This window comes from Manacus candei, unplaced genomic scaffold, assembly GCF_025592945.1.
Source record: "Manacus candei isolate 608988 ecotype Guabito, Panama unplaced genomic scaffold, ASM2559294v1 h1tg000014l, whole genome shotgun sequence".
Taxonomy (NCBI): Eukaryota; Metazoa; Chordata; class Aves; order Passeriformes; family Pipridae; genus Manacus; species Manacus candei.
In genome coordinates this window covers 68,513,185-68,529,382 of record NW_026138062.1, presented here as the reverse complement: position 1 = coordinate 68,529,382, position 16,198 = coordinate 68,513,185, and the positions used below count along the sequence as shown (strand labels likewise).

The 16,198-nt window shown below is 40.9% G+C and overlaps 1 protein-coding gene across 1 annotated transcript in view; it reads left to right on the top strand.

Moving 5' to 3' along the window:
• The first annotated feature begins 1,133 nt into the window (after positions 1 to 1,133).
• NCAM2 (neural cell adhesion molecule 2) overlaps positions 1,134 to 16,198 on the top strand; it is a 277,189-nt gene continuing 262,124 nt past the window's right edge. Inside the window, exon 1 of the mRNA XM_051779598.1 lies at positions 1,134 to 1,286. Coding sequence (XP_051635558.1) covers positions 1,235 to 1,286 — 52 coding nt within the window. The 5' untranslated portion in view covers positions 1,134 to 1,234. The remainder of the gene's footprint in view (positions 1,287 to 16,198) is intronic.

The window sequence follows — 16,198 nt, the reverse complement described above, 5'->3', positions numbered from 1 at the left end:
TTGAAAAGGGCAAAGGAAGGGTTGGGAAAAATATTAGTGATATGTTAATTTGGGTTGATCCTTTATTAACTACTGTCACCGCTGCTTCACATTAATATAGACCCACTTCCATCTCCTTCCATGTATCATACAGGTGGTAAGGTGACAGATTTATGGAAGCTGCTTTTTGGAGACTATAGCTTAATTAACACCCTCAAAAAAAAAAAATAAAAAAAAAAATCCCTCTTCAAAGTTAAGCCGGACAAAAAGCCACATCTTTATTCATGCTGTGGTTTTTTTTTTTTTTTTTCTTACAATGCAAGATCCTCAGCGACACAGCACCGAGGCATCAAAACGGTAAGCAATTTATTTTTATCGGGTTTATTTCACGCAGCCGTGAATAGCAGAGGTATTTTTCCCCCTCTGGACTAATAACAGGAGCCCAACCAAGTGAATTCTTAGACAGCTGAATGGACAGGCATAAACCCGCCGGGGGATTAGTTACAGTCGCACCCCTACGCGGCGGTCCCGCTTCCCACGGGCGCTGCCGCGCGTTACCGCCCGCGGGCGGAGCGGGGCACCGGGAAGGCTGCGGGCCGGCCGCTCCCGAAGGCAAAGGGAATGCCAGGGACACTCCAAGTCCCCGGACGCGTCTCCCCTTTGCGCGTGCAGCCGAAGCGCCGCTCCCGGTCTCTCCCGGCCCGGGATGCTGGGGTCTTCCCGGCGGGATTCTCCGCCAAAGCCGCCGCCTCTCCGGTGTAGGCTGTGTCCTCTCAGCGGGCTCCGAGGGGCCGCGGTGGCGAGCTGGTGGGGGAGCTGCCTTACCCCGCCGGGGGGCTGCGGACGGGCGGGCGGGCGGGGATGCAGGGGAGGGATGCAATGGGGGGGATGCAGGGAGGGATGCAGGGGGGGATGCAGGAGGGGATGCAGGAGGGGACGCAGGGAGGGATGCAGAGAAGGATGCTCCGAGCCTGCTGCCGCCTCTGAGAGCGGCGGAGGAATCTCGGCGCTGCCGCCCGTCGGTGTGGCGAAGCAGCGAGTGCGGCGGAGGGATCGGGCGGTCCCGCCGAGCGCCCGCCCCCTGCGCGGCGGCGCTGCCCCGCCGATATAGCGCGGCGCGGGGAGGCGCGGCCGTCACTTGGCGAGCGGCGCTCCGCGGGTGCGGGGCTGCGCGGGCGGCGGCAGCGGCAGGGTTTGCCTGGGCTGGCCGAGCATCCTCCAACTTGGAACTGTCCACCGGCGCGAGCTCCTGAACATGAGCCTCCTGCCTCTCTACCTGCTCGGATTGCTCCTCAGTGGCGGGCAAGGTAGGAGCGGGGCCGCCTTTTGCCGCCTTCTTCTTCTTCTTTTTATTTTTTTTTCCTAAATTAATCATTATTCTTACCTGTGCTGTCCGCTCGCTCAGATTAACGGCAAAGAAATGGAGAAAAAAAATAAAGCAATGCATTATCCTGGAGCCAAATTAAGAAGGACCTAAAACTTGTTTCGTCACCCACCTTTTTTTTAAGTCTTCAAGAGGTGTCATTTATGAGGAAAAAAACAAAGCTGGAAGGTGCTAAGTGTACTTAGCTGCTTTGCATGGGGTTTCGCCCCCCCTTTTTTTTTTTTGCGTGATAAATGTGGGAGGGAGACGGAGCGACTCAAAAAAATGTATCTTCCAGGGACCGTGCCTTAAAATCCGCATCCGCTCTCGGGGAAGGTAGCGCGGGCTCCGTTTTTAGGAGCAGGGAGAAGTGCTGGCGGTAGAGCCCGTGAGAAACCTGACCTGAAGTCTGCCTGTCGGGGTTCCTCCTCTCCCGAAGACCCTTCCCGGCGCTCTGCCGGGACACCGAGCCCCCCGGCGCGGGGCTGGGCGATGACAGGGCTGTGCGCGGGTGCGGAGCCCTTGTGCCGCGGGGGCAGGGGTGTGCGGGGACAGAGCGCGCTGGGCTGGCGCCTCCGGGCACGGTTCGCTCTTTGCATATGTATGTGCGTGTATGTATGCGTGTGTGTGTGTACAACGCGGACTCGAGGATTGCGCTGCAGCCGTGCGTTTTGGGCTTGTTTTTTGGGGGGAGGGCTGAAACATATATAGATCTATTCATTTATTTGCCTTTTTTTTTTTTTTTTTTTGGACGTCCCCCGCGCGACTACTTGCGGATTTGTGCTCCTCGAGGAGACGGGGCGGGGAAGGGCCGTCGGGAGGGGCACAGCCCCTCGGTGAGGGATGACCACTGCCGTGTTTGGAAAACTGTTCGGGCAAGTTCCCGGCGCCCGCGCGGAGCTGCCCCTGGCCCCGCTCCCCCCGCGCCAGGTGCCCGGTGCGAGGCTGATTCGCCGCACCTGAGGGGGTGGGCGGCGGCCCGCCTTCCTAAGGAGGTTCTAGGGGAGAAGTAAAACCCGCCCGACCCCCCAGCTGGGTGCCTGCGGGACCGGCCCCGGGCCGCGGTGCCGCCGCCGGGCGCCAGAGGGCGGCAGAGCTCCACGGCCGCGCCGGGCAGCGCCCGGGACGGGGCGCGGCGGGACCGGGGGTGGGTGGGAGGGAGCTGGGTGGGTCACTCGGGGGATGGGTGGGTCACCCGGGAGCTGGTTGTGTTACCCAGGGGCTGCACGTGTCACCCAGGCCCTACACGGTGTCTTGGGAAGGGACAGAGAGATCTGTTGCGCTTGAGGAAGGGGCGGGGGTTATGCCTTGAGGTATAACAGCTGCAGCTGTGAAGGTGGCCTTCGGTGTATTCATAGCTGAAGCTCGCACCGCCCAGGTGTTTTCTCTCGTTGATAAGTAGCAAGGAGACACCAGATGCTCTCAGTTTCTCTAGAAACGCTTCCGTGCTTTTGCCACCCCGGGATGCGCTCCGAAGAGTCTCCCGGTGAGCAGCCATCCAGAAACAGGTCCGGAGGCTTTCCAGCACAGCCAGGGCTGGGATGGCAGAGGAGGGAACGGGAAAGCTTCCTCCAGGCTTTGCATTGATCTACCTGGGTGTAATAATGTGCGTAGAGATGTGCTCTGTGCCTCCTCCAACGGTGGAAAGCTACTTCGTGAAGTGTGATCGCTGCAGTGGAGGAGGATTGCATAGTTTTGGTGTCTTACTATCACAAATGTTAGGAGATAAACAATGGAGTGAAATTATATTAAGCCGAATTTTAAAAATTATAGGAGGGTAGATACGAGGGGGGATGAAAAGAAGAGGAGGAAATCTGAATAAATCTCGTATTGATAGTAAGTTGCTATTGCTCTCAATTTAAAGAAACAGCTTAATTTATTTTTTTTTTTTTAACTAGAGGGAATGGATTGTACTGGCAGGGGAAGAATGAGATTCTTTAACTGGCTGTAGAAAAAGCAGAAACATGCAGCTTCGATCCACAGCAGGGCATAGTAAATGGGAGTGGGAGAACATCTGCATATGGAAAATACCCACATTTAGGTTGCTAGGAGAGAGGAAAAACCTACAGTGATGTGGGGGTTTTTTTATTAATTTTAATAAGTGTGATCATGGTGAGGGACTTACTGTATATTTTTTTTTTTGTTTTCAACACATCCTTGAAGTAATCTAGAGAACTAAGTGAATCAAGTAATTTGAGGCTATTCTTAAAACTCTTGGGATTTATCTTTTTTTTATGGAAATGCAGTAGTGGGGAACACTTAACATCATCAACTGGAGATTGTGGTGTTTGTGAGGGTTATTTTGTTGGTTTGTTTTTAAGAAAAGCATTATTATGCAAGTATTAAGTGATGATTATTACTTTTTTGATGTTAAATAGAAATAGTTTGGATCATCAGGAAAAAGCCAGAAACTAGATTTGGCTCATTTGCTTTGGACACATCCATAGTCTTAGGCTGAGGATTTATATTTTGAAGAATGGAGCTGCAGTAGATTTTATGAAGAATGGCTGAAGCTTTTTCTTTGGGAAGTGCTGGTGTTCAGGATTGGAAAGAGGGAATGGTGCTGTATTTGTTCCATTCCAGAAAATCAGAGCAGTTTTAAAACAAGTAGCAGACAGCTACCCCCTCCCCTAGCCCCTTAAGTTAAGAGTTTCTGAATGTCATAATTATCAACCAGGGCCAAATTTTCCCTTTCCTAATTTCATGGCAAGGGAGGACTTAAATTGACGATGTTATTATGCTGAAACAAAAGTATTCTTTTCCTGAATCTTTCAAAGCTGTCCAGACAATTCATCCAGTGTGAAGGCTCAAATTTAACTAGCTTTGCCTTGATTAAAAAAAAAGAAACAAAATACACACATTGATGCACCACCACCACCCCGTACCCCAAACCAACAAAAAAAATCATGCTCCACTTTCGAAATCTGCTTTTTAAGACATGTAGTGATACAACACTCAAAAGGAAAAGCTTCATTGGTTTTTACCAGTGTCTGGGGACACTGACTAAAAGTGGATGAAATGGACATCTTCCCAGATTTCAGAATCCTATTTCTTTTATCACTCTGCATAATATACATTTCTTTATGTTAGCAAATTTTGGTGGTAGAAAATGTTTTGCTTGTAGAATTTAAGCTATTTTGTGCTCATCCAGGAGATTCAGAGGAGTGAGTACTTGTTCGGTCATTGTGCTTCAAGTCTCCTCTTTTCACTGCTTTGATACTGAGCTGCTTCTTGTTTTTCCTGAAGAGTTTCTCTTTACAAGTGCATATAAGGGACTGTTTGTTAATAAGGAACATCCCCCCAAGGGAGATGCCAGCCTGCATGTCTTACTCACCACAGTGCAGTCTGGAATCCTGCCTCTTTCTACTTTTTGCATACTGAATCCATGAAATTTGGAATTTCTGAAATCAGTGAGTTTCTCCACTGGATTAAGTGGAACTAATATTTTACTCTGATTGCATACTGAAATCTGAAACATATCCTGAGACTTCAACTGGCCACTGGTTTCTGCTACAGTTGATTTATACAACTGCATTAAGATTAAGATACATCTACTCTCCTCCCTTCTCCTTTTCAGCCTTGCAAAATGAACAAACTAATCAGACAAAAAATGAATGCTTGATTTTTCTGTTTTAGGCTATGTTACTCCTCTTCAGGTGAATATGAGATTCAAAATATCTGCCTGAAAATAAACCTTGACTGATGAGGTGTTCTGAAAGACTGACTTAAGAACAGATAGTTGAGAAATAATGTAGAGAGCTTTGTTTCATGCAGTCCTAGTCAAAATGGAGTTAGAGGTATTTTTATCATTTTCAGTGGCTCTAAATTATGAAATATATGAATGATAAAGGCATAGACATAAAGCTTTAAAGTCTTTTCTAAGAGGTTGAATAGCATAATTTGGACTTAAAGCACAACACATATTTATTTAGTTAACTAATTTTTTTTATCTATGGAAATGTTACTGGATTGTTAGGTTGAATTTATGTAGGATTTACCTTTCATGGCCACCTTCTACAACAAGTATATTGAGAACAAATACTGTATTTGTTTGCCCTTTCATTGACCTTTACTTTGAGACACCTTTTCCAAGTGATTCGTGTTTACTTACTGATTTTCTTTCAATTTACTCCAGTAATCCTCCAGTTACATTCAGCACACGCCATTTGATTCCAGCAGTACTGAGTCAAGTTAATATGACATTTCGGGAAACACGTTTTAACTACACTAATTTGTGTCTGGGAGTTGAAAATTTATTCTTGAAAGAGTGGTATATAGACTTCTTCAGGTAAAGAATCTGGATCATATCTGGTATTCATATTTTAAATAGTTTATATCGAGTAATGTCAGTCAGATGTCTTATTTAGTTTTTTTGTTTGTCTTTTTAGCACTCATATTTGCTTTGTAATATAAGGGCAATATACTTGATAAAGTGTATCCCGAAGTTCTACGTGTCACAGGTCATTTGAATCTTATTTTTGATGTCTCTTGTAATTCAGAAATAGCAGAGATGGGAGGTAAAACTTGCTTGTATCCTGGCATACTCAAATCTGGAGGCTCTGATAGACTAGTTCCAGGCCTATTGGTATCTGTTGTATCTTACCATTACTTTTTATTTTGACCTAAGCAATTAATCATGACCTAATTCTGACCTAGTAATTAGGTTCCCCCCTTAGTGTATTTAATTGCTTTCTAGTTTGGGTATTTAAGTAGAATATTCAATTTTTGTTGACTAGTTTAAATCAGAATAATTTTTACTATTAAATAGACCATTCAGAGCACTACTTGCTGTTACCTCAAGAATCTCTGGATGTCCAACTTCAGTGAAATAAATCTGCATTCTTTAGTAAAATCTTTTTTATTGCTTTTGTAGCTCCATTTCTCTTAATACTGTGCTTGTATGGATTTGTATGTCTTTTTAAAAGATAGCAGGAAAATAAAAAGAGTTAATTTAATAAAGTAAGATACTCTTTAGATGTCTTGCGTTATGCGATAACATCTTGAATGGGGTGTCCTCAAAATAAGGGTATCAAGGTTTTTATATTTGTTATGTGGCTGAATTTTTACTTTGTTATCTCTTGACTGATAATATCATTAATCAGAGAAGACATTTTATGATTTGTTCTGCTGTAGACGAGCTTAGAATCTACCTCTTAATTTATTGAATGAAAAGAGTACAAGAGAGCAGTAAAAAAAGAAGAAAAACAGGGAGAGTCATTTATCTGGTTACAGCTATTTACGGTGACAGCTTCGGATATTAAAATCCTGGAAGAAAAATCCATGTAAGTGTTACTTAAAAGTTATGTGGAAAGGAAACAGAATATGTGTGTACACAGGTCTACATTTTAGAAAACCTTGCTTAACAAGACCCCTAAGTCTTTGAATGATCTGCATTTGAGTTGCTCCATGGAAGAACTGTTGGTTGCACTAACCCAGAGGCTCACACTAATCAGGAATGAGTTGACTTCAGTGGGTTCAGTGGAGTGTGTGGAAGTGTCTCTTCAAATGGCAGGAGGTAATCAGCTTTCATTTTTGAAATAGCATGAGATGGGCAATACTATCCATTTATGCTGCTGTTAGGACTTAGAAAATTATGATTAACAGAAAATTTCTCTTTGCTTTTGTGCATTAACACCTGGATCATTAATGAACGCATGGGAGTAATAGCTTGAACTACAAATCCAAATTAAGATCTACTGCAGAAGGAGATATTTATAATGTAGTTCTTAAACATGAAGATGACTATGAGTATTGTCGTTGTTGAGGCACTGGAACAGGTTTCCCAGACGAGTTGTGGATGCCCCATCCCTGGAAGTTGAAGGCCAGGTTGGATGGGGCTCAGAGCAGCCTGGTGGAAGGTGTCCCTCTCCACAGTAGGGGTTTTGGAATTAGATGATCTTTTAAGGTCCCTTCCAACCCAAGCCATTCTATGACTGTAGCCAAACTTTACTAATTCTAGTCAGAGGAGAATTTCCATCGACTTAAGTTTGTGTTTGCGCAAGAGACAAACAGGACTAGTTCTTTAAAAGTGGTTATTTTACTGTCTCAAGTAAGTAATTTTGGGAATGAAGTAGACAGTGAAGTGTATCAACTGAAAATTCATTACACGGTTTCTGCCTATTTAAGAACACTGTTAAAGTTAAACCAAACACCTGCTGAAATGTTTCACCTGCTTTCTTCCTCTTCTGGAAAGGAAAAAATGTGGTCATTTGGTTTCACCTGTTCTTTAATGTGATACATAAGGAGCACTGCAAATAGGATGAAGAGATCAAGTCTTTTAGAAACCTATTTGAACAAATAATTTTGGTAAGCCTAAAAATCTACTAACCAAGGGTGTCATTTGCTACCAGTTTCCATGATCCAATCATAATCTTATCTGAAATAACCGGTTTGTGGATGGATAACATCCAGATAAAGTTGGGAAGCAACATGTAGTACTGTGGAGGTTTAGTCAGCTTTTTCAGTAGTCCTGCCTATCATTACTGAAATAAATTTCCTCTTATACACATACTATACAAGTTCCTTCAAGAACCAGCTTTCCATAAAAAGCACAGATCATTGATATGTTAATTTATGTTCGTTTAAGATGTAGTGGCTCTCTTTGAAGAAAAAATTGAGAGGGAGGTACAAGTGGCTCGTTTTCTTTTTACCCAGCTGTATTTTTCCTCCTACTTAAACTTTTATTGTGGTTTTAGAAGGGTGCACTGGTTTTTATTTAATGTTCGAGTTACCTGAGTAGTATTGCTAAACAACAGACAAAGCCTGATGAATAACTTCATAATTAAGCAATGTTCAGCCCTGTAGCATATGAATAACTTATAAGGCTAGGAATGAAACTTTTTCCTTTTCAAAGTGACCTTTCCAGTTAGCTAATATTAAACTGATTCCTTACATTGCAGTTGTAGCCTAAGTGACAATACTGGTTGTTTGGTATGATCTGAAATTCATACTTGGAAATCATATGACAAGCTGCTGTCCTCATCACTTTGCCCAAGAGGTGCCATTTGGAGCGTACTATGGATTCAGTTTAAAAACACTCATTGCCATCAATTTTCTTGCTACTAAAACACATTGCACCAAATTCAGTCAACCTGCAAGCAATTTCAAACCCATTAACTTGGTAGACCTTTGTGCTGTAGCTGAATTTGGCTTGCATGAACTCAGATCTGTGCTTAAAATAATAAAGTATTTAAAAACAGATACAGGAAGTATGGTCAGTGTATACAGGCAGTGTATGGTCACAGATATAAACTGGAGGGGAGAGGTAATTCTGCCTTTTTCTATGAATAGGTTTTTTTACTGACAAAACTATGAATTTTTTTCTTTATTATAACAAGAAACATGTAAGCAAACTGCAATGGTGTTATGTTAATATTGTTTCATTATGTTATTTTAATTAGTCAAAGCAAAAAAACCCTACAGATCCAGCATTTGGGGAAAAGAGTAGAAAAGTAAGATGAATTCCATGCACTGAAGACCAGTTGTTAGGAATAACATCATATGGCATTTTTAAAACATTCTTGAACATATCATACTCATAAGCTGCTGTGCTTACTGGATCAGAAAAAAGATTGATGTGCTCCAGTGACCTCAACAGAGACTCAAAGCAGGAGTCATAAAGAAACAGAGTAAGTACAGAATGAGAACAGCGTGATACTTCTGTCAGTGCACCTACAAGGTTCAGGGATATGTCAGGTTATATCTATGTGATCTTCCCTAATGATCTTGGCAGATCTTTGTTGCATGAATTTGTTCTTAAATCTGCTGATACTTTGATCTACTTGATGTGCTGTGTCAATAGATTACACAAGAGAAAAAGAAGTCTGAACAAATAATATGTTCAGACCCTTAATTGCTGTGTTGTAAGTAATGGAGTAATACTAGTTCCTTATTTGACTCTTCCATGACATTCATAATTGCATGTAACATAGAGAAATTGCCCATCTCTTCTGTGAAAGATTCAGAACTACATGTTATTTTCATGGGCTTTCCAGTGATTTAATTACGTTTTTTTTGTTTGGTGTTCAGTTCCTTCATTTTTTTTTTTTAAGCATTTTATTTCCCTAGCCTTTTGGTAATGGTTATCTTAAATTAGCAAATGGTAATGTAAAGTACTTGAATTTTAAGCTGATCTGCATCAGGCCAATTTTAAAATACCCTCCTCGTTCATAAATATCTCTTTTGCACTGTAATCAGTGTTGCGAGTTCTGCCTTACGAGGGAGTGGGGGCTAAAACTGTTCTTTGAGCAAGTACCCTGGTGAAATAACTGCTGAGATAGAGTTTGATTGCAAAAATGATGATTCCCAGGGATGAACAAAACAGAGTGCAAAGGTACTTGAAAGGAAGACATGATATATGAGTGAATGGATATAGATTGGTTACAGGAAGAAAAGTAATTTCTGGCTAAAAAAGTAGTGACTCTGGAGCATAAGAACAAGAGGGAGGAAATATTGTTATTCCTAAAATGGTTCTTGATTAATTTATTAAATGTTTATATTTAATGGGTCTCCAGAATGTCCTAGGAGGTGCCTTCAAACAAATGCTTTTAAGACATTTTTCATATAATGGTCCACAAGCCATAGGGGAAAAATAATTTTTAGATTGCTGAATGATACTTTCTGGAAAATGTAATAGTGTTTCTCATTCACTAAAAGGTGTACAAAGCAGATATTCATAGAATCATAGAATATCCTGAGTTGTAAGGGACCCACAAGGATTGATGTCCAACTCCTGGCCCTGCACAGGACCATTCCCAACAGTCACACCATGTGCCTGAGAGCATTGTCCAAACTCTTCTTGAGGTCTGTCAGGCTTGATGCTGGGACCACTTCCCTGGGGAGCCTGTTCCAGTGCCCAAACACCCTCTGGGTGAAGAACCTTTTCCTAATATCGAACCTAAACCTCCCCTGACACAACTTCAGGCCATTCCCTTGGGTTCTGTCACTGGTCTTCCCAGAGAAAAGTGCCTGCCCTTCCTCTTCCCCTCATGAGGAAGTTGTAACTGCAATGAGGTCTCCCCTCAGTCTCCTCTTCCCCAGCTGAACAGACCAAGTGCCTTCAGCTGTTCCTCGTACAGCTTCCCCTCAAGACCCTTCACTATCTCTGTTACCCTCCTTTGAATGCTCTCTAATATAATCCTTATATTGTGGCACCCAAAACTGCACACATCACTGGAGGTGAGGCCACACCAGATCTTAGAAAATGCAACATTAAATGATTCATTTGCATTCATTTGATGGTTTTTTTTTGTAGCAACAGTACAGAATTAAAAAGACAACATTTCACAGTGCTGAAACATGGTGTTATTTGCTAATCACTTGAATGATTTTGTATGAGGCATCTATACTTCACAATAGAATCTTTGAGTTTGTTGCTTTCGGGTTTTTTTTGTTTGTTTGTTTGTTTCTGTATTCTAATTTTGTAAATCTTGCCTTATTCATCTTGAAATTTAAGGTGAATTATACCCAACTGGGCATTGCCATCAGGAATAAATAATGCAATAATTTATGTACTCCTGTGCTTTCTGCATAGGGGGAATAACACCCTAACTTCTGAGCTAAGCAAAAACTAATGCTGACTTTTCCCAGCGAAGATTGTCTGTGGTATAATATGAATGCTACATCTCTGGACTTTTATTTTCTTTTATTTTAAGAAAACAGTGCTATGTGAGATGAGGTCTGCTGGCAGAACTGTGCACACTCTGCAGCCATGGAACTCCTCCTGGAGTCGATGGGAGACTTGTGTGCCAGGAGTACTGTTTCAGGGGTGGTACTTGATTGCACCTTGCAGGGTCTGATTGAAGCTTTCAGGAGTTGTATAACTCCCATGTGAGTATGTGGGAATTTTGATTTAGTGAAGAATAGAAAATCAAGCTCTAGCTCTGTGTATATTTAAGTAGTGGGTATATTTATAAAGTAGTGCTGAAAAGGTGTGGGGCTAATCCAAAAGCGTGGAAGAGCTGGAAACTAAAGGGGTGTTCTAGTGTACCAGGTTAACATGGTACAGGAGAAAAAAAAGAATATTTTTCTGTGTTTTTTAATAATAAATCCAAGGACACACTTTAAATATTGTAAGCTGCTAATTGTTCCCAGAGGGAGAAAATGTATGAAAGTTGTATTTAATTTTTATGGTCACTTAGTTGTTGCAGCCCAGGTCGTGGCTGTGTTGGGAAGTTTACCATTCCACATAAAAATTCATGAATTCAGTTTTGTTTGCATTTTTGAGAGTTTTGATTAACTAGAGTGTTTTTTTGTCTGTGGCTTTGTGACAGTGGTCAAAATTGTTCCTCGGCTGTTCAGTATTCAGGTCATGCCTGCAGGTCTGTAAGTGACTGTCTGAGTGATCAGATGTTCAAGGGATTTGTGCCAGTCTATGGCAGTTCCACACACTGGGTTCAGCAGCTTTTAGCATTTAGTCAAAATAATCCCCCCCCCCCCCCAGCACCTCTGCATTACATTTTTATGAATGGCTTTGGATTATACAGCCTGTGTACATACTGAATTTATGTTGCTGGGATTGAGAGCTCTGAGGTGGTGTTTTCTATACAGTCCTCAAAAACTCATGGTGGATTTAATCTGATTTTACTGTTCTTGCAAGTAAATTTACAGATGTCTGATGTCATAGTAATGGGTTTCAGTTCTGAGTGCATGGTCCTCTTAGGTGCTGCTAATTTTTAAAACAATATATTCAACTTTTCTGTATCACTTGCAAATGTTAGTATAAATCAAAATATTCTTATCTGTGTATAAAACCTCAGGAATCACCTGCTTTATTCTATGCAGCCCTTTATGTGCCACAGATAGCCTTTTCTTTTATATTTTTTTTTAATTTTGGTCCTAGGTACTTGAATGAACACTTTATCTGCTGCATAAAAGAGCAGATCTGGCTGGGGAAACCATTGTTTCCTGTGAAAATGGTGATTAAAAGAAATAGAATTTCCTGTGAGTCATGTGTTCTGCATTTCTAGCTACTCAGGATCTCATTTAAAAAAATGAACCACAACTAAACAAACCCAGAAATACTCCTTTTCTGCAGAGAAGTCCTTTTGCTGTTAGATGGAGTTCTGATATCTGTTTCTCTGCACAGAGATAAAGGCCAGACAACTGTAGCCATTGACTTGAGTATCATGTAAATACTATAAAAACTATTTTAAATAAATCTTACTCTTTAATTGTGATTTGTGAATGTTTCTATTGTTTTATTGAACCTTAAATACACATCTGACTATTTTCCAGATTACATAGTCTCTGTTTACACCTAAGTCAATGAAAGCTTGAAAATGAAGACAAATTTTTCTCTTCATAGCTACACCGAATCTATAATCTGTGACCTGTAGGTATTAAATAAGTAACATCTTTATCTGTCAAACTATAGAAAAGTCTGTTTCTGCAGTGATGCTCTGTTTTTACATGACATAATGAACTTTCTACATATGTTTATGAATGTTTGATCAGAAAAAAACAACATTGTAGTAGGAGGGAGAGGGGAAACTGGCAGTAGGGAAGGAGAAACATTGAATATTTGTTGATGGTACATCAAAGAAGGGATTGGTCATTGGATTTGTTTGGTGTTTTTTTGGTGGTGGGTTTGTTTGTTTGTTTGTTTGGGGGGATTGGTGCCTTTTTTTGTTTGGTTGGTTTTGTGTTTTTCTTTTGGGGGCTGGAGCTGTTAAAAACAAAATTCTGATTTCATAGTCCAGGGGTGTTCCCACTGAATCACAAAATAGCTGTGGTTGTAAAATACCTTTAAGGTCATCAAGTCCAGCTCTCGACCCAGCACCACCACCATGTTCACCACTAAACTATGTCCTTAAGTGTCACATCCACATGTTTTTTTTAATTTTTCCAGGGATGGTAACTCCACCACTTCCCTAGGAAGTCTATTCCAATGCTTTACAACCCTTTCCATGAAAGAATTTTTCCTAATGAAGGCATCACATGAAGTTTCACATAGAGTTCATGACATTGGAGGACAAGCCTTACTCTTAAAATTCTGTAATCTGAGGTTTTTCTGAAATTCAGTCCTAAAAACAGCTGCATGTGCAAAGAATCACTAAAAGAGGGGGAAAAAATAAGAATATAAGCTTTTCTAAGCAGTTTTTAGGAAAAAAATGCACAATGAAGCAAAAACTACTTTTCACAGTAAACACTTTTATGCGAAAAAACACATTTGCATCACCAGTCTGAGTTCAATTGTTCTTAAAATATCTTCGTGTAAGGTTTAATTCCAAAATAGATACAGATCTTTTGGGGGGTTTTGTTGTTGTTCTGTTGTTGTGTTTTATTTATTTTTGAGTCCTGCTGTCTTACAAGAAGTAAAATATGAGTGGAAATAGTTAACTTGCTCAGATTCATTGAGTTAGTGCTGAGCTCTTGCCCTACATCCTTTTGGCAGGATTTCTTTTCTCTTGTAATGTTTCCCTTTACTTGTGCTGTGCAGTGTACCTGCATTATCTACACTGAAGTTTTGAGGTATGACAATAGAGAGGTAAATATTTCTGTGGTAAAACTATCAATTCCAGTCTCTTAGATGTGGTAATGCAGATAGTCAGTTTACAACCTGACAATAAAAAGAGCTGATTCAACTGAAAAGTTAAATATGTGATTTGCTGGTGATTACAAGCAGCAGGTAAAAAAGTTTTGGTTTTTTTTTTTTTTTTTTTGGTTATTAAAATACTGTCCCTGCCATTTTTAAAAGTCCATAGTCTGGCTATTCAATTTCAGATGCATAGATAGTCACATAACCAAATCTATTATAACTAGCACAAATGGCATCTTTGTTAACCTGAGGAGTGAGACTAAAAAAAGTTAAAAGATAATGGAGACTTTCTGGCTTTTACTTTAGAAATAGTTTCTGCAGGTCAGAGAAAACCACTTTTTATCCTAAAAGGTTCTATACTAAATACTGTGTTCTCCATAATTATCTGTTCAGTATTATTGGTGAAGTCTGAAATTGCTTCTCTGTCCTTGTCTTTGGAAGGTGTGTGCCACCCAGTATCAATAACATGCTGAGGAATTCTCAGTGTGAAGTGTATTAATCCTCACAACACCTTCAACCTCACCATTGGAAAAGTAGGGAATTAGGTTAGCAGGTGTGTCCCCTTGTTCTCTTCTAGGCATAATCAAACTCTCCTTGCACATGTTCCCAGTTAACTGAAGACAAACTAGTTCCAAATCAAGAGCGGGGAAATGCCATTGCTTGAACAAACTGTTGTCATGGCTTATTAACATTCCCATGGTGGTGTGGTAATTACAGATGCACTTGCCATTAGGTTTGCATCTGCCTATCTCAGAGTAAGCATCTGCCTTCCAAAGATGGTGTTGGCATGCACAGAGCAAGAAAAAGGCAGGGTGGTGCAGAGATCCTCAAATTAAAGGGAGCCTGAACCAGTGAATCTAAGTGGCACAGCATCACCCTTGTGGCACTGGATGCCCACTTCTGTCAGAAGAGGACTTCTGACTCAACTAAATAGTTTTATTTGCCCCAGGCACCACGTTTACATACATATATTGTTTCCAGACTTAAGCTGAGTTAAGGCATCTCTGCATCATAGTTATTCATATTTCTGCTGCTGCTGTAATTGGCACGGTTGGCTTGGTCCCCAGCTGTCCTTGTATGAGCCAAATAGAGGAGATGTCTCACTGAGCAATTTGATTGAGTTTCCTGGGTCTTTAGGATGGTACCCTGACAGCTGAACCATCTCTTCAGACACCCAGTGTTATTTCATAAATTCTCAAAAGCCATACTGACCTCTATTCCAGCGTTAGTAGATGTCATCAATGTGGCACAATGTTCTGAGGGTGCCCACAGAGTTTATATTCATGAAGTGAGAGCCAAACATTATTCTTTTGGAAGATGGTCCAGTACCAGATTCAAAGTGGTATAACTGAGAGGATGTCGGCTACTGATGAGAATGGGAACCCTGGATTTATTAAATTGTTAATACTTCAAGAGCATTTTAAATTTAAAAGTCTTTAGTTTATCTTCAAACTGTGTATTTTTGCTCTTCATACAAATAAAATCAGAGAATAGGTGTTGAATACCAACCAATAGACAATAGAATAGGTATCCATTCAAACAGAGTAAACAAGTTCATGAAGAAGTTGACAGGCTATAGTTTTCTTGCTGGAACTTTGCTGGAAGGTAGGAAACTTGTGTTCTCCCATCGTGAAGCTTTGTGACTTAATACAGATGACCTTTCTTGTGCCTCAGGGATTTTACCTGCCAATATGGCCCAATGAACACTCTGAATCAACTACTTCAGGCACCAGAAACAAAAGGGAGATATAAATATTACATCTTAGATACTAACCCTTACTAAATATATTAGATTTTAATTAAATGTGAAACAGAATTACCTGAATTTTACTGCCTTGGTTTTGTTAAAATTTGTTTCTCTTTTTGTGTTACAGTCCAGATATGTATATGAAGTATTTTCTGTACAAAATGAGAGAACTCATGCCCCTGTGAACCTCTTTTCCTTAATTGGTGTGAAATTAAACTTAAAGGAACTTGAGAAAAGTCAGACAGAGTCCACCATGAATCCAGAATTGAACCAGATGTCCTGATTGCATTCCAGTCACCCTACTTTTGTTTTATGATAAGATATGGAATCAAAACTGGCATGAAAATGTGCAGTGATTGTAAACTGATTTTACTGTTGCTCTTTAGTGCATGTTGACTCCAGAAGCTCTGTCTTAAATGGGCCTTATCTGAGGCTAGAGCATTTGGTGGGTTTGATTTGGCAATCCTTAGGGCTCTGAGTAGTATCCCCAGAAATCTCTATTTAAATCTGCACATTAGCAGTAGAATGCTTGTTGGTTCTTTTTAAGAAGTCAAGGAAACAAAATAGAAAT